This window comes from Schistocerca serialis, chromosome 9 (genome assembly GCF_023864345.2).
Source record: "Schistocerca serialis cubense isolate TAMUIC-IGC-003099 chromosome 9, iqSchSeri2.2, whole genome shotgun sequence".
Taxonomy (NCBI): domain Eukaryota; kingdom Metazoa; phylum Arthropoda; class Insecta; order Orthoptera; family Acrididae; genus Schistocerca; species Schistocerca serialis.
In genome coordinates this window covers 441,889,378-441,912,136 of record NC_064646.1, presented here as the reverse complement: position 1 = coordinate 441,912,136, position 22,759 = coordinate 441,889,378, and the positions used below count along the sequence as shown (strand labels likewise).

General features: G+C 41.4%; 1 protein-coding gene across 1 annotated transcript in view; it reads left to right on the top strand.

Annotated features, from left to right (window-relative positions):
• The window catches only part of LOC126418602 (cholesterol transporter ABCA5-like), a 346,051-nt gene that overhangs the window by 69,123 nt on the left and 254,169 nt on the right, over window positions 1-22,759 (top strand). Inside the window, exons 2-3 of the mRNA XM_050085434.1 lie at window positions 94-239; window positions 334-507. Of these exons, the coding sequence (XP_049941391.1) occupies window positions 144-239; window positions 334-507 (270 nt within the window). The 5' untranslated portion in view covers window positions 94-143. The remainder of the gene's footprint in view (window positions 1-93; window positions 240-333; window positions 508-22,759) is intronic.

Sequence of the window (22,759 nt, the reverse complement as noted above, 5' to 3'; positions counted from 1 at the left end):
TTCCCTATGTGGTGGGACTTTCTGTGTGTGTTTAAATATTTAAATGAACAATTTTCTGTTGAGTTTTTGTAATGTTTTTGTTTTCATATTCAGGGTGACATCAATTCTCTCCAACAAAGAATTTTTTCCTGGAAAAAGAAACAATGGGGGAAAGAACTTCAACTTATTTTTCTCAGCTGAAGGCGATGATAATAAGGAATCTTTTGCTCAAGAAAAGAGAAAAACGAAAGACAATAGCAGTATGTAATTGGCTCTACTGATATATATATATTTTTTAAGTTATGAATTCAAATTGTAATTCGGTCTTTACAAATAATGTTGTAACTATTACAGGAAGTGTTTCTGCCACTTTACTCACTTGGAATATTAATAATCATCAAGATAATGATACCAAATCCCAACTTCCCCATAATGAATACACCTCGAGGTGACGCAACACTCTTCGAACATTTTCAGCTTTCCAAGAATCATTCTGTGGCCATTGTTCCAAATACTTCAGAAACACAGGTAAGTGGTATTGGCATTTAAAGAACAGCATTGCCACTATAATTATATTCAAAGGACAACAGCACAGCATTAGCCATCTGAAAAAGTGTCCATTATGAAAATGACCAACTTTTGCTGTGAAATTGTCACCATTTTATGTTTGTGTCGACTGAGAAAACAATGAGGCTGATTGGACACATGTGCAATACAGTTTTTCACTTGCTACTCAGTGGTTTTACTGGAACTGTATAGAATATTGTGCATGATTAAGCTAAGCTACATCTGAAAACAAATGTTGCATGGTTTGTGCTGTGTCATGTACTCTCCCTTATAGTTCTTCTTTAGAAACTGTCAGACCACTTCCATTTGATAATCATATAAAATATAAACATTACACCGTAGTTTTCCTCAATAATATCTGCTCTTCCAACAATCGTATAGAAATAGTGTTTAAACAGCATTTCCATGTCTAATAATCACGTTAAAAACCACGTACATGATACTTGATAGTATTAAGAGAGAAAATCCTGTGTTTCTAACCAGGCCTACCATTCATGCACACATTGCATTCTGTAACTTCCATAATGATGTAGAACTTTCTGGGATGTGGAACGATACAGGATAAACATTAGCATGCAGAAGCAGCTGCAGCAGGTTACATATTTAAAGTACACTATCTACAAATTATGACTAGTGCTAATCATTCGATAATTTTGGATTGCAAAATGATTTAGAAAATTGGCAGTTGACCCTAGATAATGAGAAGTGTGATGTCATCCACATGAGTACTAAAGTAATCAGTTAAACTTGGTTAAATGATGAATCAGTATAATCGAAAGGTCACAAATTCAGCTAAATACCTAGGAATTACAATAATGAAAAACTTAAATTGAAAAGAACACACAGAAAATGTTGTGGGGAAGGTGAACCAAAGACTGTGTTTTGTAGGCAGAACTTATAGAAAATGCAACAGATCTACTAAGAGACTTCCTACACTACACTTGTCCACCCTCTTTCGGAGTTCCACTATGCGGTGTGGGATCCGTACCAGATAGGATTAATGGAGTATCTTGAGAAATTTCAAAGAAGAGCAGCACATTTTATATTATCAGGAAATAGAGGGGAGAGTGTGTTGTCACAGACATGAGAGAGATTTCAAGGTGTACATCATTAAAACAAACGCGTTACTTGCTGGGGCAGGATCTTCTCATGAAACTTCAATCGCCAACTTCCTTCTCTGAATGTGAAAATATTCTGTTGATGCTGCCTACAAGGGATAAAGGATCATCATAATCAAATAAGGAAACCAGAGCTTGTATGGGAAGATATAGGTGTTCATTTTTTCCATGTGCTGTTCAAAAGTGTAATGATTGTGAAGGTGGTTTGATGAGCCCTCTGCCAGGTACATAAGGTCAACTGCCGTGTGTCCATGTAGATGTAACTGTAATATGTCAGTCTTTGAGCACAAGGCCCTCCACAGCTCTCACTTCACCAAAATAATGATTTCCTGTTCAAAGGTACACATCCACAGAATCAAAATCTGTGGCTCAGTAACATTCAGTGCCACATTATTCCACTCTGTGCACTGTAGCATGCTTTGATTTTTCTTGGCATGGTTTCCACAAGATGGCGAAGATCTTGCTACTCAAGTGTGTCTCACTGTTAAGATGTTAGCACTTCTGATGTCATACAATGTGTGTGCAGAGCATTCATGTGACAATGTACTGAAACTGGTCTCAAGTGTGTTTAGTTGGGACCCTGCCAGCAGGTAGTTCAGGTCATTATTTACAGCTTATCACTGCTTTCTGCAGAAAGGTTTACACAAGATGGACGTGGTGTGGCTGTATATTTTGACTGGGATAGATAGACCCATCACTGGAATCACCATAGGGCTGGATAATAAGTCATAACATCCTGTCCCATTACTGCACAGCCTTCAAATTATGCTTTGCAGTGATAAGAGAGGTCTGACAACTGTACAGGATACTGTCCTTTAGCATGACTGACCTACCTCCTTGTTGAACCCATTGGACTGCATGCCTGCATGTGTATTGGTACCTGGCTGCCCCCTCACTCATCCATGATGATCATCAGGCATCGGATGAATCCTATACTTGTTGATGAGGAGAGCCCAGCACCATTTTTCCAGGTTCTAGTCCAAGTGTTCCCTTAATGCACATTCTTCATGCATTGTATGCTGGGATGGGGATTTTTTGTTTGTAATGGCTCTTTAAAAGCCAAATGAATTGTGTGGATATGGTAACATACTAGCTGGATCAATACAGCTCTCCCAGGTTCCTCCAAAAAGACAGCGTGCAATTCTTCTACACTCTCCCTGGGGTTCTTATTGTAAGTAGTAGTTATCAGCTTAAGTTTTTGACTGCAGGTGACTACTGCAAGGCAGATCTTCAATGTTTTGTTTTTGACACAAGCAGGTGAATGTTCAAATGATATTGCTGTGGTGCACACCAGTTTGGTGGGCTACTTCCTGTCCTTACTACCCTTCTTGCTAGAAAGTGAAAAAATGCTTACGTCTTTGTGATACCCTTCAAGGCATAATGACTAAACACTGTACCAAGTTGTCCATTCACAACTGAAAACACAATGTGTTCAACTGAACTGTGCTGAGAATGCAGGCTATGTTTTGCCTCCATTACATAATGATTTTTCTGTCATCAAAAGAGCACCAAGGAAGAAACTTCCAAAAAAAGGCTAACACTAAATGTTTTTTGAACAGAGTATGCCTCAGTATACATCTTAATCTCTCTTGTTCTCATTACCCCTGCTTGACATATCTGATGGATGTGGCACAGTTTAATGGGCCTTTTTGAGAGCAATGTCTTATTTCCTCCAAAGTTTCTCATTTGAGTTCCCTTGAATATCTGTGACATACTTATGTGTTGGCTATACCAATCTATCGCAGTCCCAGCAGTGAGTCTCCGAAATCATTCGGTGTTAGCTGTCAAGCCTGCTTGATAATAACCCCAAACAACAAAGCAGGACTCCTTGAACAGGGTGCACTAGCTTTTTGTGTGTGGTTCCCTTTACATGTAACAAACTCAATGAGTACAATGCACCAACCTATAATGTGACCACTGAAAATGATGCTGTTGGTAACACTGGTGGTTCTTAGAGACCTAGCTCAATCTGAATACATCTGTCTCTTTTTTGTCTCTAAAGAATCAGTGTCTGGTGCCACATGTTGAGTGCTACTAATTAGGAAACAAAACTTTTAAGCTAAAGCCTGACAGTGATCTTTCCTTGGATGATTTATTTCTCTTCATTGTAGAAGGAAAGTAGTAAATGTAAGCATGATTTTGGCTGCATGCTGCAGATATCAAGAATATTTAAAATGTGAAATATTCTTACAGAAATCTGTAACACTCATTTATAAAATGTGTCATGAAATTGCATGTCTTGGTGTGCAGCTACCATTCATAACTCTGATTCAGTTCCCAAACCATCCATATCAACAGGAGAGGGAGTAAGAACACATGAAATGTTTTCTGGATGTCCTGGAAACAATTTCAGATGCAGTGGTATCATCATTTGCTGTGTTTTGGTACCTACCAAAATTCTGCTGTACTTGCAGCACATGACAGAAATGTGGAACATGTAATAATTTGAGAGTCTACAGTATAAATATCTAGTTATAATTGAGGCACCGTCTACATCCACCAAAGTGTGTGTCTTCCACATCAAAGCTACTTTGCCAACAAGCTCTTGTACAATTGCAAACATATGTGCTCCTATTGAAGCATCTTTCATTAGACTCAAAAACTACTTCCTGGATGATGATGTCAAAAAAATCATCTTTGACAATTTTTTACACATAATAGATGTCCTTGAATAAATAAAAAATAGACTAAAATAAGTAGAAGAAAATAATACAAAATATATTCTCAGCATGAGTTATGCTCATATAATACATTTTGTTGTTTGTTTGTAATTCATTAGTGTAAAAAATGTAGGTCATTTAACACACACTCATTGAACTGTGGACAGTGCAAAAGCCTTTATTTCTCATCCATTTTGCAAAGGTAGTAATAAATTTATTTATGTTTACTGCAGGGGAACTTTAAAATTATTTGTTAAAGTAGGATGGACCAAAATTTTAGTAACACTATTCACGTTTACGTAGCACTTCACTTAGCATAGACCGGGACTGTGTTCTAGGCAGGCCCGATGTTAGCTGACTGGGCATGGCCTGTGCTGCCTGAGTTGTTGTTGTTGTTGTTGTTGTTGTTGTTGTTGTTGTTACGCCAGCAGAGGTCGCGTCCAAATTCTCGCGTGCCCTCTGGTGGACGGGACTCTACTTGCGGCAACTACCGTCCGTGACGCACCGTGCCGATGTGCGCCTCCCGCGATCTGTCTGGTGGCTACTGCAAAAATATTTATAGCTTTTATGGGTCTTTGCCAGCCCTGCACATGGCATATTAATTGTATAATGAATTATTTTGTTATGGCCATGGGTTTATCTCCATAGGTTGTATTTACTTGCACAAAGACAAGGCAGTTATACATATACAGGCAAGGTATTGTTGTTGTATTCATTTGTTTGAAATAATCCCTACATTACTGACATTGTCCTACAATTCACCTGATAGTAGCCTTGTCCAATTTAGACAGTAATATTGATCCTACTAAATGACCTCAAATTAAAGTAAGGTAACAAATGTCATGTCTTGACAGACCTCCGTTTGCCCAGTGTAGTGCAGCAGTTCAATGTGACATGGACTCAGTATTTCATTTATTTATTTTATTTATTTATTGTCATGTTCCATAGATCCTTTATGCGGGTGCATCACTAGGATGTAGAATGTGTCAGGTTATTACAGTAATAACCATATGTAAATGGTCATGAAGCTTACAAACTAAATCTTATATAAACAGATACATGAGGTTAAAGTGTTTAAACAACACAGATTATAATTAGTAATAATGATTACACAAACAAAATGCGATATGTATGACATCTGTACAATGTTCAGTTCTCATGCAATAAATAATTGAGTGTTCCCAGACTTTATGTACACCCTGTATTTGTAATCATGTACAAAATAAAGTCAAATGTAAGTAGTAATATTTCATCAAGGCTAGACGTTTTCTCATCAACATATCTTCACAAATGTAGTAACATAAACAGTTTTCTAATTAATTAGGCATAAGAAAATAAAATTTTGTACATACATATAGAAAAAAGACATATTGCTGAAAAGTTGCTAAAATGTCTTGGTTGATTTTACTAAAATATAAAATATTGTTTTTAAATAGGCATAACAACATATAGAATTTCATATCCTCATATATGGCACAAAAGATAGGTACATTATTAGGCTCATTAGTACATTAGTGAAAGGAAATTAGTTTTACTTCATAATACTTTGATAATTATGAATTTTTGTTGAGAGAGGTTGTGAATCAGAACCTACAGATTTGAGCAATATTCCAGATATTCATTGATGCTGTAGAAGCTGTTGTTTATTAATAGATTTTTTAGTTATCAATGTTTGGTATGCTCTTGGTGTTATCTGTCAATGCTCTGAAGAGGATTTATGGTTTGTCAATTAAACTGTCCAGATATATTGGTTCTCTGTGTACGGTTTTTTTTGTTGTCATCCCTATTCTTTGTTTAATAATTGTGAATCTCGCTGTTCCATGCAGAAAACTCTCTATGGCTCTTAATGAAGCCTGTTATTGTTGAACACTTGCAAATATAAATATGGATGGTAGCATCATGAGTTTCATTCCTTAAAAATGCCTCTGCATGATTCTCTGGAAGCAACATCCTTTATTAATCTAACAGCTTTCTTTTGAAGTTTAAAATAATGCTTTGCAAAAGAGGTATTTCCCCAGGATAATATGCCATACCATACCAGATTATGCATGTAGGCATAATAAGCACTTAACACTGTTTCAGCATTGCAACAATCTTTATGCATTTTTAATATGTAACAGCATTTGGTTAATTTTTTGTTAGGTGTTTCTTCTTGTTTTCCCCATCTTAAGTGTTCATCCACCCATAATCCTAAAAATTTTATGTGATTCTTTTGCTGAATTTGGCTATGTCCTAATGTAAACTTTACATTGGTCCAATTTTATTATTTATGTGGTTGAAGTTAATCCATACAGTTTTCTTGTCATTAACAATTAGACAGTTCTCTTTAAATCATTTTTCTGCCGCTTCTACTGTTTTGTCAGTTTTCTGCAGCAACTCATCATTCTTTCCTTTTCTAAAGAAGCTGGACTCATCAGCAAATAATATAGTATCAGTTGTTGAAGATAAGTCGTTAATAAAAACCAAGAACGGGAGGACCATAACTGAGTCCTGGGGAACCCCATAATTAACTTCTCATATTCAGAGTGGTACATATCATCATTCTGAAAAATTTGCACTGTTTGTTTCCTGTCAGATAAATATGACATGAACCAGTCACAGGAAACATCAGACACCTTAATTAAATAGTTTTAAAAGTAGCAGATTATGATTTATAAGCTTGAAAGGTTTGGAAAGTTCCAAAAATGAACCACAAATTAGTTCACTGTCCTCAGTGGTTTTGTAAACAAGTTTCAGTAAATTGAAGAGAGCCTTTTGTGTTGATTTGCCTTTTTTGAAATCATTCTGTGTGTTTGCAAGAACTTTGTTTTTGTTTGGGAAGTATAGCAATCTATCAGACATTATTCTTTCAATTATTTTTTGAAAATGCAGGTAATAATGGTAATGGCCTAAAATTTCTATTGTCAAATTTGTCACATATTTTATTAACTGGTATTACTGTTGACAAATTTACTTGGAAACATGCCAGTTGCAAAGGAGTCAATGATTATGGGGACAGGTTGAGAGACAACATTATTAGCACCATATTAATAATTTTGTCAGGGATACCATCAAATCCACAGGTCATTTTACTCTTCAGTTTACTAATGGTCCTTTGTACTTCATGGGTGTTACTGGATATAGGTACGTTCATAAAACTGTATTTAAGAGAGTAGTCAAGGCAGCAGGTTAATTTCAAACCATAAAAATAAGACAAAGGGTGTATGATCAGTTATTAAATCTGGATTAGATTTTAATGTATGTAACAAAGAAATAAAAAAAATTAACATTGAAGGAAAATCCAAAACTTCATTACAGAATATTTCTTTACCTAAACACCCCCCAGGGGATCCACAACTCTTTTGTGGATACGTGCGTAGCGAGCACGGGGCCCCGAGCTAATGTGGCCTTCCTTCCTTTCCGGGCTGCATACCTTCCCTTTCCGCATCCTTCCCCATCCCCTGTCTTCACCCCCCCCCCCCCCCCCCCTCACCTCTTGCTCTTTCCTTCACTTTCTCCCCCTCTGGGAGTATGGTTTGCGCCTACGTCCGGAGACGGACGCTTGTAAATGTACCGCATTCTTCTTCTTCCTTGCTTGTATGTCTTCTTCCTTCCTTTGTCCATCTCCTTTTCTTACCTCTTCTCTTTACCCTTTTCTCCGCTGCGGCGTTTGAGACCCCCTCTTCTTTCCTTTCCCTTTCTCTTTCTTCCTCCCTGTGCGTGTCTGAAGGCCGACCCACGCACTTCCATGCGTAGCTGGTGACGGGGTAACGCGTAATTCCCCGCCCCGGGTAGACAGGTAGGACACGTACGTACCCCCTGGTAAAGGCCAGGCCAAGGGAGGGGTGATTACCCGAGCTGATACCTTCCGAAAGTGCCGATTGGTCCCTCCGTCCGTATGTCGGGAGGTGTGACCTGAGGTGTGAACAATCACCTAAGGCGGGTGTGCCCTCGGTGAGGGCCCCCACAAGGGAGGAGCGCGCCATCGGAGACGCCGGTAATCATGGGGGATTCTTCCGCAATGGTTTCCTCACCTTCCACTATGTCTGCTCACAAACGTAAGTTCACTGAGTCTCAGCCACAGACGGTTCTTCCATCGTTGCCACAGTTCCTTGTTGTTTCTCGGTCTGACGAAGGTCACGACTTTTCCACGGTCAACCCTTTCATTATTCAGAAAGGTGTCGACGCAATTGCGGGTCCTGTAAAGTCTTGTTCCAGATTACGGAATGGTACCCTGTTGTTAGAAACACACAGTGCCCTCCAGGCTCAAAAATTGCTGCGTACTTCTCTGCTCCACACCTTCCCTGTCCGGGTGGAACCGCACCGTACCTTAAATTCCTCGCGTGGAGTCGTTTATACACGCTCCCTCGATGGATTGTCTGACGAAGAAATTCAGCACTACCTGTCTGACCAGGGCGTCACCGCTGTTCATCGGGTTATGAAAAGGGTTGACTCGAACATCATTCCAACCCGCACTGTCTTCTTGACTTTTGACAAAGTTCAACTCCCATCAAAAATCAAAGCAGGCTATGAGATAATTTCCGTTCGCCCTTATGTCCCAAACCCTACGCGTTGCTACCGATGTCAGCGGTTTAATCACACCAGCCAGTCCTGTTCCAATCCGGCCAAATGTGTTACGTGTGGCAGGGATGCCCATGAGTGCTTGTCCACCTCCATCCCCTCGCTGCATCAACTGTATGGGTGACCACGCTGCTTCCTCTCGAGATTGCCCTGTTTTTAAGGACGAAAAGCTGATCCAGGAAATAAGAGTGAAGGAAAAGGTGTCGACCTTTGCTGCTCGAAAGTTACTCGCCAGTCGACAGCCCACCGTGCCTCAGAAAGGAAAATACAGCGCTGTCCTTGCTTCTTCTCGGCCAACAAAGGAGGCGGCCACGCAGACTTGCGACCTCACATTTAGTACCACGGTCGTCAGATCGGCCAGCGCAAAGATCGCCCGTTCAACCTCACCTCTTTCGCCTGCCCACTCTATGGCTCACCCTTCGTCGGGTTCTGCTAAATCTCGAGCCCAAAAGTCGGACGCCAAGTCTACAAAAAAAAGAGCATTCTCGTGAAGAGTTTTTACGTACTGCAATTTCACAACCATCGGTTCCTCCTTCATCTAAACATACCTCCAAGAAGGCTACGAAGAAACACAGTTCCTCTCCTTCTCCGCCAAGGCGTGTCCCATCTACAGCACCACCTGGCGGAAATCGCCCTCGGCCATCTTCTGTGTCGCCGAGGCGCACTGTTGGTGGCCGGTCAACTGGCCGATCGTTGGTGGCAGGAGCTGCTCCTGACCAGCCTATGGATCAGGATCTTCTGCCTTCGACTGAATGCCATTCCATGCTGTCGGTCGCAAGCTCTGAGCAGTCGTTGAGTTGACAGCACCCTTGGTGCCGTTCCTCCATTTTCTGTTCACCCTATGTCCATTATCCACTGGAATATCCGCGGCATTCGCGCCAATCGGGAGGAATTGTCGATCCTCTTACGATCCTACTCGCCGGTCATCTTCTGTCTTCAGGAAACAAAGCTGCGTCCCCATGACCGCTTTGTTCTCCCTCATTTTCAGTCCGTCCGATATGACCTCCCCTCAGTTGAAGGCACTCCAGCCCATGGAGGACTCATGATTCTGCTCCATGATACTCTCCATTATCACCCAATCCCCTTAAACACTTCCTTCCAAGCTGTCGCCGTCCGTCTTTCCCTTTCTGGATACACGTTCTCTCTTTGTACGGTATACATTCCATCGTCTACACCAATGGCACGAGCTGATCTCCTTCATCTTCTTGATCAGCTTCCACCCCCCTATTTGCTGGTTGGGGACTTCAATGCCCACCACCCGCTTTGGGGATCTCCACATCCTTGTCCACGTGGCTCACTATTGCTAGACGTCTTCCACCAAGCGGATCTAGTCTGCCTCAACACTGGGGTCCCTACATTTTTGTCTGCCTCCACGGCAAATTTATCCCATTTGGACCTTGCGGTCGGTACTGTTCCGCTAGCTCGGCGCTTCGAATGGTTCGCCCTTGATGATACACACTCGAGTGACCACTTTCCATGTGTTCTTCGACTGCAGCCTCAACTGCCATATATGCGCTCGCGACGCTGGAAGTTTGCCCAAGCAGATTGGACACTTTCTTCGTCTCTAGCGACATTCGATGACCGTCGCTTTCCCAGCGTCGACGATGAGGTCACACATTTTACCGACGTTATTCTCACAGCTGCGGAACGTTCAATACCACGCACCTCCGAATTGCCCCGGCGCCCTCCAGTTCCTTGGTGGAACGAGGCCTGCCGTGACGCAATACGTGAGCGGCGACGTGCTCTTCGCATTTTCCGTCACCATCCAACTTTGGACAACTGTATCCGATATAAGCAGCTCCGTGCGCGATGCCGTCGCGTCATCCGCGATAGCAAGAAGGCAAGCTGGAAATTCCTTACTAGCTCATTTAACAACTTCACTCCCTCCTCGGAAGTTTGGAGTCGGCTTCGACGGTTCTCAGGCGCGCCTAGTTTCTCCCCGGTCTCTGGGCTCACTGTCGCGCATGATACCTTAGTGGACCCCGTCGCAATTTCTAACTCATTGGGTCAGCACTTTGCTGAGATTTCGAGCTCTTCAAATTACCCGCCAGCGTTTCTCCCGAAGAAACGTGCAGCAGAAGTGCGGCATCTTGCTTTCTCCTCTCAAAATCGCGAAAGCTACAATACTGTTTTCTCCATGCGCGAACTCCAACATGCACTCTCTACTTCTCGCTCCTCCGCCCCAGGACCGGATGGTATCCATGTCCAAATGTTGCTGCATTTATCAACCCATAGCCTGCGTCACCTCCTTCGCCTTTATAATCGAATTTGGACCGACAGTACCTTTCCCAGGCGATGGCGGGAAGCTATTGTCGTTCCCGTTCCGAAACCTGGAAAGGACAAACATCTCCCCTCTAGCTATCGCCCCATTTCTCTCACGAGTAATGTCTGTAAGGTTTTGGAGCGTATGGTGAATTACCGTTTAGCTTGGTGGCTGGAGTCCCGCAGTCTTTTAACACCAGCCCAATGCGGATTCCGAAAGCATCGTTCTGCTGTTGACCATCTTGTTGCTCTCTCCACTTATATCATGAACAATTTTCTCCGGAAACGCCAAACGGTAGCAATATTTTTTGATCTGGAGAGAGCGTACGATACCTGTTGGAGGACAGGCATCCTCTGCACACTGTTCTCTTGGGGCTTTCGAGGCCGGCTGCCCCTTTTTCTTCGCGAATTTATGGCAGAGCGCACATTTAGGGTGCGGGTGAACATTACTCTCTCCCGTACTTTCTCCCAAGAAAACGGGGTACCCCAGGGCTCCGTGCTGAGTGTTGTACTGTTTGCCATCGCCATTAATCCAATTATGGATTGTCTCCTTCCTGATGTCTCGGGCTCCCTCTTTGTGGACGATTTTGCGATCTACTACAGTTCTCAAAGGACCAGCCTTCTTGAAAGACGTCTTCAAGGATGTCTCGATCGCCTCTACTCGTGGAGCATCGAAACCGGCTTCCGTTTCTCACCCAGTAAGACCGTTTGTGTTAATTTTTGGCGACGTAAGGAGTTTCTTCCGCCCTCCTTACATCTAGGTCCTGTCAACCTTCCATTTTCCGACGTCGCTAAATTCTTGGGTCTTATGTTTGACAGAAAACTGTGCTGGTCCTCCCACGTTTCCTATCTTTCGGCTCGCAGTCTGCGTTCCCTTAACACCCTCCGTGTCCTGAATGGTACCTCTTGGGGAGCGGACCGGGTGGTCCTTCTCCGCCTCTATCGCGCCTTAGTGCGCTCGAAATTGGATTATGGAAGCATAGTCTACTCCTCTGCTCGGCCGTCTATTCTTCGGCGTCTCGACTCTATCCACCACCGTGGATTACGTTTAGTGTCTGGAGCTTTTTACACCAGCCCTGTGGAAAGCCTTTATGCTGAGACTGCTGAACCTCCGCTGTCCAATCGGCGGGCAGTCCTTCTGAGTCGTTATGCTAGCCATCTGTCTTCCATGCCTGCTAATCCAGCCCATAACCTTTTTTTCGACGCCTCCTTTGATGTCGGGTATGCAGGCCGCTCCTCCTCCCTACTACCCCCGGGAGTCCGCTTCCGTCAACTGCTCCATTCTCTTTCCTTCCGCTTTCCTAAAACCTTCTTGACAACTTGGGGTACAGCACCGCCTTGGCACCGTCCCCGGATCGACTTGCTCAGAGACCTATGTCAATTTCCCAAAGATGGTACCCCTACACTTGTTTACCGTCGGGCATTTGCTGCTCTATGTGCACAAATGACGGAAGCCACATTTATTTACACCGATGGCTCGAAAACATCGTTAGGTGTAGGGAGTGCCTATATTGTTGGCGACACCCCAAATCACTTTCGGCTTCCCGACCAGTGTTCGGTTTATACTGCAGAGCTTTACGCTGTTCTCCAGGCTGTCCACTACATCCGCCGCCATCAGCGGATACAGTACGTAATCTGCTCAGATTCTCTCAGCTCTCTCCTAAGTCTCCAAGCTCTTTACCCTGTGCACCCTCTGGTCCACCGGATTCAGGACTGTCTGCGCTTGCTCCACCTGGGGGGCGTCTCAGTGGCGTTCCTCTGGCTCCCGGGACACGCTGGTATCTGTGGAAATGAGGCGGCCGATATAGCGGCCAAGGCTGCAGTCTCTCTTCCTCGGCCAGCTCTTCAGTCTCTTCCGTTTACCGATCTACGGAGCGGTTTATGTCGCCAAGTTACTCATTTATGGCATGCGCATTGGTCAACACTTCCCCACAATAAATTGCGGGAAGTGAAAGCCGTTCCTTGCGCTTGGACCTCTTCCTCCCGAACGCGTCGTCGGGAGGAGGTAATTTTAGCTCGACTCCGGATAGGGCACTGTCTTTTTAGTCATCGACATCTTTTAAGCGGTGATCCTCCCCCACTCTGTCCCCACTGCTCTCAGCTGTGGACGGTCAGACACCTTTTAATTGAATGCCCCTATTTTAATCCGTTACGCTCCCGTCTACAGCTATCGCCTGATCTATCGTCGATTTTAGCAGATGACACGCGCTCAGCTGACCGCGTTCTACAGTTTATTAGTGACAGTGAAATGACGTCAGTCATTTGAAGCTTTTTTTTTGTGGACAACCAACCCCTTTCTATAGTGGACTTTTAAGCATTCCTTCTGCCTTTAGTTTCTCCAATTTTCTGACTATGTTTCCATTGCTGCTGATTTTAAATTTCGTTTTTTTCCTGTTTTCTACGTCACGGGCTGGGCGCTAATGACCATAGAAGTTTTGCGCCCTAAAACCACAAACAAAAAAAAAAAAAAAAAAAAAAAAAAAAAAAAATTTACCTAAACAATCAGTTTGATTTTCAACAAACGAAAAACACTATAGATACCATAAACTGACTCATTGAGAAAATAAGCACATGATTAGACAGGGGCAACAAAGTGTCGTCAGGAACCTTTTGCAACCTCACAAAGGTGTTTGGTTCTGTAAACCAAGCATTGCTTATGTACAAACTACAATTCAAATACCAGAGTGCTTCAATGAATTTTTTATAAATGTAGCAAAATTTGATGTCAGTGTAACAGATTTTAACACCACAGTTAATCCTTTTAGCCTCCATGAAAACTCTTGAGTGCCTTAAAAAATTTTTAAGTTTGCATTAAAGATGAAATAAATTAAATCTTAGCATTAACAAACAAAAACTCTGCAAGTTGGCGGTGAAATAGCCATTAAAGTCATTGAAGAGTACACAAAATAGTAGCAATTTCACTAGCCTTTTTGAAAAGTGGTTTAACTTTGGCATATTTCTGTACCTCTAGGAAGCAGCCTTCTTCAAAATATAGATTCAATAAATTGATGTTTTGAATAGGGCTGCTTCCCAGAATTTTATAAATATGCCAAAGTTAAACCTCTTTTCAAAAAGGGGTCAAGAGAAGTCGTGGGAAACTATTGTCCTGTTTCAATTCTCCCAACCATATCTAATACATTTGCAAAAGTCACTGTTACCCAAATGCAAAACTTCATTATAAAATGTTTCTTTACCTAAACAATCAGTTTGGTTTTCAACAAATGAAAAACACCATAGATACAATTAACTGTTTCATTGAGCAAATAAGCACATCATTACACATGGGCAAGTGTCAGGAACCTTTTGCAAGCTCACAAAAGTGTTTGTTTCTGTAAACCATGCATTGCTTATTTACAAACTACAATGCCCTACAGTGGCTTAAATCCTACTGATCAGACAGAAAACAAAGAGTTTACTCCAAATGGGGAAAATTATTATTCTGACTGGAAAAATTTTCCAGTGTGTCCCCCAAGGGTCCATACTAGGCCCATTCCTGTTTTTGTTCTGTGTTAAAGATTTGCCATTAAATATCAACTCCCCATCATTTCTGTTTTTATACAGTATTTCTGTGTTAGTTGAAAATAAGGATTCAGTAAAAAATCCTGACTCTTTCATCAGTATCCTCAGCCATTAGAAACTCGGTTCCAACTAAATGGGTCTACTCTGAACATATATAAGACTTGCATGATGCATTTCAAAACCAAACAGTCAAAATGAGAGAAGATTAAGATTATTCACAACAACAAAGATACAGAATAAATCAGCTCAGTCAAATACCTAGGGTTAAATTTGAATAAAAAATTTGATCTGGCAGGCACACTTTGAATGCCTAGCTAACAGATGGAGCTTTGCAAATAACATAAAATTCCATTGACATGGACACCTGAATGGTAGCAATCTACTCTGAATCCACTAATACATTTGGTATCATTTTTGTGGTAACTCGACAAACATAGGGATAATACTAAAGATACAAATTTTTTTTCAGTATGTGCACTGTAAACCACAAAGAATCATCTTGCCCATTATTTAGAAAACTCTCCCATCCCTATATATTTTTGAGATTATTATCTTTTTGTATACCACATGGGACTTATTTGAGGGAAACCATTCTGTTTGCACGTGGTACAAGAAACAAAGAAAACTTTGCTTCCCTCCCAAGACATCAAATTGTATGCAAACCAAATGTGATGCAAATGTATGTAATCAGATGAATTAACCACAATTTACATTGATTTTTTATTTGATAGTGGTCCAAGTGAAATACTCATTTCTGTACTCATCACATCAGATATCTCTCTGGGGTGTGCCACCAGATCATATTCTGCAAAACCCACAATATTTCATAGATACAACTGTTCAACATCTTCAGGTGGTGGTTATTGCTGTTGCCCATGTGGCCATGTTGAAATTTATCAGGGCAGGAGCACGCAATATACATGTGGCAGAAAGGCCTTCTGTGCATGCACTATGGGCAATGACTGTGCTGCCAGATCTACATTTACACCACATCATACTCCACAAGCCACCTAATGGTGTGTGGCGAAGGGTACTTTCAGTACCACTATCTGATCCTTCCAACCATGTTCCACTCATGAATAGAGCGTGGGAAGAATGATTGTCAGTAAGTCTCTGTATTGGCTCTAATTTCTCGAATTTTCTCCTCATGGTCAATACGCAAGATGTATGTGGGGGGAAGTAATATGTTGTCTGACTCCTCCTCAAAAGTGCTGTTCCGAAATTTCAATAGTAAATCTCTCTGTGATGCACAAAGCCTCTCTTGTAACATCTGCCAGTGGAGTTTGTTTAGCATCTCCGTAATGCTCTCTTGCCAGCTAAACGATACCATGACGAAACGTGCCACTCTTTGTTGGATCTTCTCTATCCCCTCTATCAGTCCTACCTGATAGGGGTCCAAGATAGCTGAACAGTACTCAAGCATCAGGCAAACAAGCACCTTATAAGCCACTTCTTTCATCGATGAGTTACATTTCCTTAAGATTCTTCCGATGAATCTGTGGCTGGTGTCTGCTTTCCCACTATCTGTTTTATATGGTCATTCAACTTACGGTCACTCTGGATAGTTACGCCTAGATATTTTACAGCAGACACTGTCTCCAGCTGTTTGTCATCAATAGTGTAGCTGTACAGTAGTGGATTTATTTTCCTGTGTATGCACAATATGTTACATTTATTTACATTCAGGGTCAACTGACAGAGTTTGCACCATTCATCAATTCTCTGCAGGTCATTCTACAAATTCTTACTATCTTCTAGCATTGCTACTTTGGTATAAACAACTGCATCATCTGCGAATAGCCTTAAAGAGCATCCAACACTTTCCAGTGGATGATTTATATATGTTGTAAACAGCAATGGCCCTATCACACTTCCATGTGATACTCTGGATATTACTTTTAAATCTGTCGATTTAGTTCCGTTAAGAGTGACGTGTTGAGTTCTGTCCACAAGAAAGCCTTAAATCCAAGTGCAGGTCTGCTCTGATACCCCACAAGTTCCACAGATGCTCCTGTGATTAATTGCTGAATTAAATCTCAGCAGCATGCTGTGTTGAATCATTAATGCGAATTTCTTGTTCCTCCTGTTTTAATTTAGCAGAAGTCAATGATGGATTCCAGGCAGCACTTAATTAAAAAGCAGCATCCTCTTAATAAAATAGTCTGTCATACGGATATGTGTGGCCTCCTCAAGAATGCAGTCTCCTTGTAAAACATGTGATTCTCTGTGTCCAAGCAGTGCTACACTACTGCCGATTATCAGGTCGCCCCAGGCATGTATACCATTGGTGATCAACACAAAGTCTTTGCGCGGTTTGGCAGTCTGACTAGTATCAGATTTCCCAAATTGGCATGTGATTTTAGGTACCACATTTCCTAAGGCCAAGATTATCTTTGAACAAACACAACAAATTTCTCAATTTTGCTGGTGGCTGAAAAACACACTTGATATTGTCTGTCTTTAGGATTCTGTCTAGTCTTGCAGACAGACATTTAAAATATGGCAAGAACACCAGTGCAACAGGTGCCTCTGCATCTTCATTTACATCCCTGCTTTTAACTTGCTTAGAATGGAATGCATGACATATTTGGCTGCATATCAACCGTTCTGTTTGAACACTTACGAATAGTGTTTTAGCTTGTCAGGCAGACTGTCAGCATCGGAGACCATATGTGCTGTATGTGCCAACAAGCTTAAGATACTACCATGTTATACAGGATGATGACTGCTTGTGGCCTGCAAATATAACTCTGTGTGAGTTGATTTTCAGTAGACACTATGTCTCAGTGCACCCTGGATTTTCTTCTAACCATGACATTCAGGAAGTGTAAGGTGGCATTTTTTCCCCACTTCTATGGTGAACTGTATATTCAGATGGAATGAGTTCAAATGCTCGAGAAACACAGGTAATATATCTAATCTGTGGGGTCACACCATAGATGTATTGTCTACATACTGCCAGAAGCAGGAAGGTTGGATATTTGCTTACTGCAGTGCTTTTTTCTCAAAGTCTTCTGTAAAATAATTGGCTACCATAGGAGATAGAGGACTTCCCTTGGCGACAATGTCCACTAGTTCAAAATACTGGTGAGCTAAGCACATATTTAAACAATAATATCTTTCTCAAACTTACTGCTGATTAGCTCTAATGAGTCCTGCAGAGGTACTTTCATAAATAAAGATAAAATGTCAAAGCTAACCAAAAGATCCGATGGTTGTAACCTAAGTGTCTTCAGGCATCTTACAAAGTCTTCTGAAGTGCAAATATGATCATCACATTTGCCTACAAATGGTCTCAACAGTGAAGTAAGATGTTTAGCTAGGAAATGGGTAGAGGCACTGATGTTTCTCACTACTGGGCAAAGAGGAGACCTATCCCTATGTATCTTTGTAGGCTATACAGTCTTGGAGGAACTGCATCCTGTTGGTGGAGGCACTTAATGATTTTAGCCAGAATAGAACTCTTCTTGAGAAGGTCTAATGTTTCTCGAATCTTGCCAATTGGATCCCCTTTCAACTTGTGATAAGTTACTATAAGTCTTACTATTGTATTCCGTGCGTGAGAGCCTTCCTTGAGCATCGAAACCACTGTGTTGTCAAGGATCCTGTCAATGAGATTAAACACAGTGCGTCAGTGTGGCACATTCCCTTCTTGTGCTTGGGCCTCAAGATGAGTATACTTTGACATTTGGTGAACCATAGCTTGTTGCTTAGAACAGTCAACTAGCACCCAGGTGGTACTATCTACCCAGTCTGAGGGTATAGCTGAGATGTTCAAACAAGGGAAGGTTTGCCAAATGTCAGAGTATGCTCATCTTGAGACCCAAGTGCAAGAAAGGAATGCTCCACATTGATGAAACACATTTAATCTCACAGATAGCATATTGGATGATGCAGAGTGGTTTCAGGGCTCCAGAAAGGTTTGAACTTTGTACCAAGACTTGTCACATTTCCAATCCAAGATGCCATAGAACAGGCAATTTTGAAACTTCCCCAATTTTAACCCAAGCCCCTACATAAAATTTGAATATCAGTTCAGCAGAAAGGAGGCTCTACAAGACTTGAGAATGGACAAAGACCTCATCATTTCACCTGCCAGCAATGGAAACACCACTGTCTTTCCCTAACAAGCTGAATACAACAGTAAGATAGAGGTGCTGCTTGATGATCCTGCTTATCACAAGTTAAAAGAGGGTCCAACTGGCAAAATTTAGAGAAAAATGTTAGACCTTCTCAAGAAGAATTCTATTCTGAATTAAGTCATTCAGGGTCTGCACCAACAGGCTGCCATCCCCCAAGACTGTATAGCCTTATGAAGATACATAAGGATGGATCTCCTCTTTGCCCACAAGTGAGCAACACTGAAGCCCATACCTATTTCCTGGCTAAACATCTTACTTCACTGATGGGGCCTCTCATAGGCAAACATGGTGATCATATCCACAATTCAGAGGATCCCATAGGACACCTGAAGACATTTAAGTTACAACCATTGGATCATTTGGTTAGCTTTGACATTGTATCTTTATTTACAAAAATACCTATACAGGCCTCATTAGAGCTTATCAATAGCAAGTTTGAGAAAGACATTGTAGCATTACTTATCTCAACTTATTTCTTATTCAGCAACAAGTATTTTGAACAAGCGGATTTTGTCATCATGGGAAATGCTCTGTCTTTCATGGTGGCCAGTTATTTTAGGGAAGACTTTGAGGTAAAAGCAATGCAGTCAGAATGTTTCCAACCTTCCTGCTTTTGGCAGTATTAGGCAATACATTTTTGGTGTGGCCTCACAGAATAAAGACATTACTTACGTTTCTCCAGCATTTGAACTCGCTCCATAGGAATATACAGCTCACCTTGGAAGTCATGGTCAGAAGAAAAGCCTATGGGACCCTGGGATGTAGTGGCCACCAAAAACCACCTCACACAGAGTTATATGTGCAGGCCGCAAGCTGTCACCATCTTGTGTAACGTGGTAGTGTTTTATGCTCTTTGACACTTAGATCACATGTGGTTTCAGTTACCAGCAGTTGTGTGATGAGCTACAACACCTAAGAACAGTATTCCACAGAACAGATGTTCTGACAGACAAGACACACCGTGCATACCAGTCCAAGAAAGTTCAAAGTAAGGATGTAAATCAAGATGTGGACTCACCCATTGCAATGACATTCTTGCTGTATTTTGGCAGCAAGCCTTCATAAATAGAAAGAATCCTCAAGAGACATGACATCATGTGTTTTTTGCCACCAGCAAAATTGATGAATTTGTGTGTCGATCAAAGATGATCTTTGTCTTAGGAAACTTGGTGTTTATAAGATCCAATGCCAATTGCATCTTGTAGCAGTGACAACAGCAACTACCACCAACAGATGCTGAACAGTTGTATCCATGAAATATTGTGGGATTTGGGCAATATGATCTGACAGCAACCTGATAAGTGTATTTGCAGCCTGAAAAGTCCTGAAAGGTCAGATCTCAAATATGTTTGCCACACAGATTTTAATATGATCAGTCACTCAGTAACCACCTTTTTTTTTTTTTTTTTTTTTTTGAGAGAGGGTGTTCTTCCAAGCACATAGACCTCAATTCTAGCTCAAACACTTCACATATACATTGTTGTTGTTGTTGTTGTTGTGGTCTTCAGTCCTGAGACTGGTTTGATGCAGCTCTCCATGCTACTCTATCCTGTGCAAGCTTCTTCATCTCCGAGTACCTATTTCAACCTACATTCTTCTGAATCTGCTTAGTGTATTCATCTCTTGGTCTCCCTCTACGATTTTTACCCCCCACGGTGCCCTCCAATGCTAAATTTGTGATCCCTTGATGCCTCAAAACATGTCCTACCAACCGATCCCTTCTTCTGGTCAAGTTGTGCCACAAACTTCTCTTCTCCCCAATCCTATTCAATACTTCCTCATTAGTTACGTGATCTACCCATCTAATCTTCAGCATTCTTCTGTAGCACCACATTTCGAAAACTTCTATTCTCTTCTTGTCCAAACTAGTTATCGTCCATGTTTCACTTCCATACATGGCTACACCCCATACAAATACTTTCAGAAACGACTTCCTGACACTTAAATCTATACTTGATGTTAACAAATTTCTCTTCTTGAGAAACGCTTTCCTTCCCATTGCCAGTCTACATTTTATGTCCTCTCTACTTCGACCATCATCGGTTATTTTACTCCCTAAATAGCAAAACTCCTTTACTACTTTAAGTGTCTCATTTCCTAATCTAATTCCCTCAGCATCACCAGGCTTAATTTGACTACATTCCATTACCCTCATTTTGCTTTTGTTGATGTTCATCTTATATCCTCCTTTCAAGACACTGTCCATTCCGTTCAACTGCTCTTCCAAATCCTTTGCTGTCTCTGACAGAATTACAATGTCATCGGCGAACCTCAAAGTTTTTACTTCTTCTCCATGAATTTTAATACCTACTCCGAATTTTTCTTTTGTTTCCTTTACTGCTTGCTCAATATACAGATTGAATAACATCGGGGAAAGGCTACAACCCTGTCTCACTCCTTTCCCAACCACTGCTTCCCTTTCATGCCCCTCGACTCTAATAACTGCCATCTGCTTTCTGTACAAATTGTAAATAGCCTTTTGCTCCCTGTATTTTACCCCTGCCACCTTCAGAATTTGAAAGAGAGTATTCCAGTTAACATTGTCAAAAGCTTTCTCTAAGTCTACAAATGCTAGAAACGTAGGTTTGCCTTTTCTTAATCTTTCTTCTAAGATAAGTCATAAGGTTAGTATTGCCTCACGTGTTCCAACATTTCTACGGAATCCAAACTGATCTTCCCCGAGGTCAGCTTCTACCAGTTTTTCCATTCGTCTGTAAAGAATTCGCGTTAGTATTTTGCAGCTGTGACTTATTAAACTGATAGTTTGGTAATTTTCACATCTGTCAACACCTGCTTTCTTTGAGATTGGAATTATTATATTCTTCTTGAAGTCTGAGGGTATTTCGCCTGTCTCATACATTGTGCTCACCAGATGGTAGAGTTTTCTCATGAATGGCTCTCCCGAGGCCATCAGTAGTTCTAATGGAATGTTGTCTACTCCCGGGGCCTTGTTTCGACTCAGGTCTTTCAGTGCTCTGTCAAACTCTTCACACAGTATCTTATCTCCCATTTCATCTTCATCTACATCCTCTTCCATTTCCATAATATTGTCCTCAAGTACATCGCCCTTGTATAAACCCTCTATATACTCCTTCCAACTTTCTGCCTTCCCTTCTTTGCTTAGAACTGGGTTGCCATCTGAGCTCTTGATATTCATACAAGTGGTTCTCTTCTCTCCAAAGGTGTCTTTAATTTTCCGGTAGGCAGTATCTATCTTACCCCTAGTGAGACAAGCCTCTACATCCTTACATTTGTCCTCTAGCCATCCCTGGTTAGCCATTTTGCACTTCCTGTCGATATCATTTTTGAGACATTTGTATTCCTTTTTGCCTGCTTCGTTTACTGCATTTTTATATTTTCTCCTTTCATCAATTAAATTCAATATTTCTTCTGTTACTCAAGGATTTCTATTAGCCCTCGTCTTTTTACCTACTTGATCGTCTGCTGCCTTCACTACTTCATCCCTCAGAGCTACCCATTCGTCTTCTACTGTATTTCTTTCCCCTATTCCTGTCAATTATTCACTCATGCTCTCCCTGAAACTCTGTACAACCTCTGGTTTAGTCAGTTTATCCAGGTCCCATCTCCTTAAATTCCCACCTTTTTGCAATTTCTTCAGTTTTAATCTTCAGTTCATAACCAATAGATTGTGGTCAGAGTCCACATCTGCCCCTGGAAATGTCTTGCAATTTAAAACCTGGTTCCTAAATCTCTGTCTTACCATTATATAATCTATCTGATACCTTTTAGTATCTCTAGGGTTCTTCCATGTATACAACCTTCTTTTATGATTCTTGAACCAAGTGTTAGCTATGATTAAGTTATGCTCTGTGCAAAATTCTACCAGACGGCTTCCTCTTTCATTTCTTAGCCCCAATCCATATTCACCTACTATGTTTCCTTCTCTCCCTTTTCCTATTGTCGAATTCCAGTCACCCATGGCTATTAAATT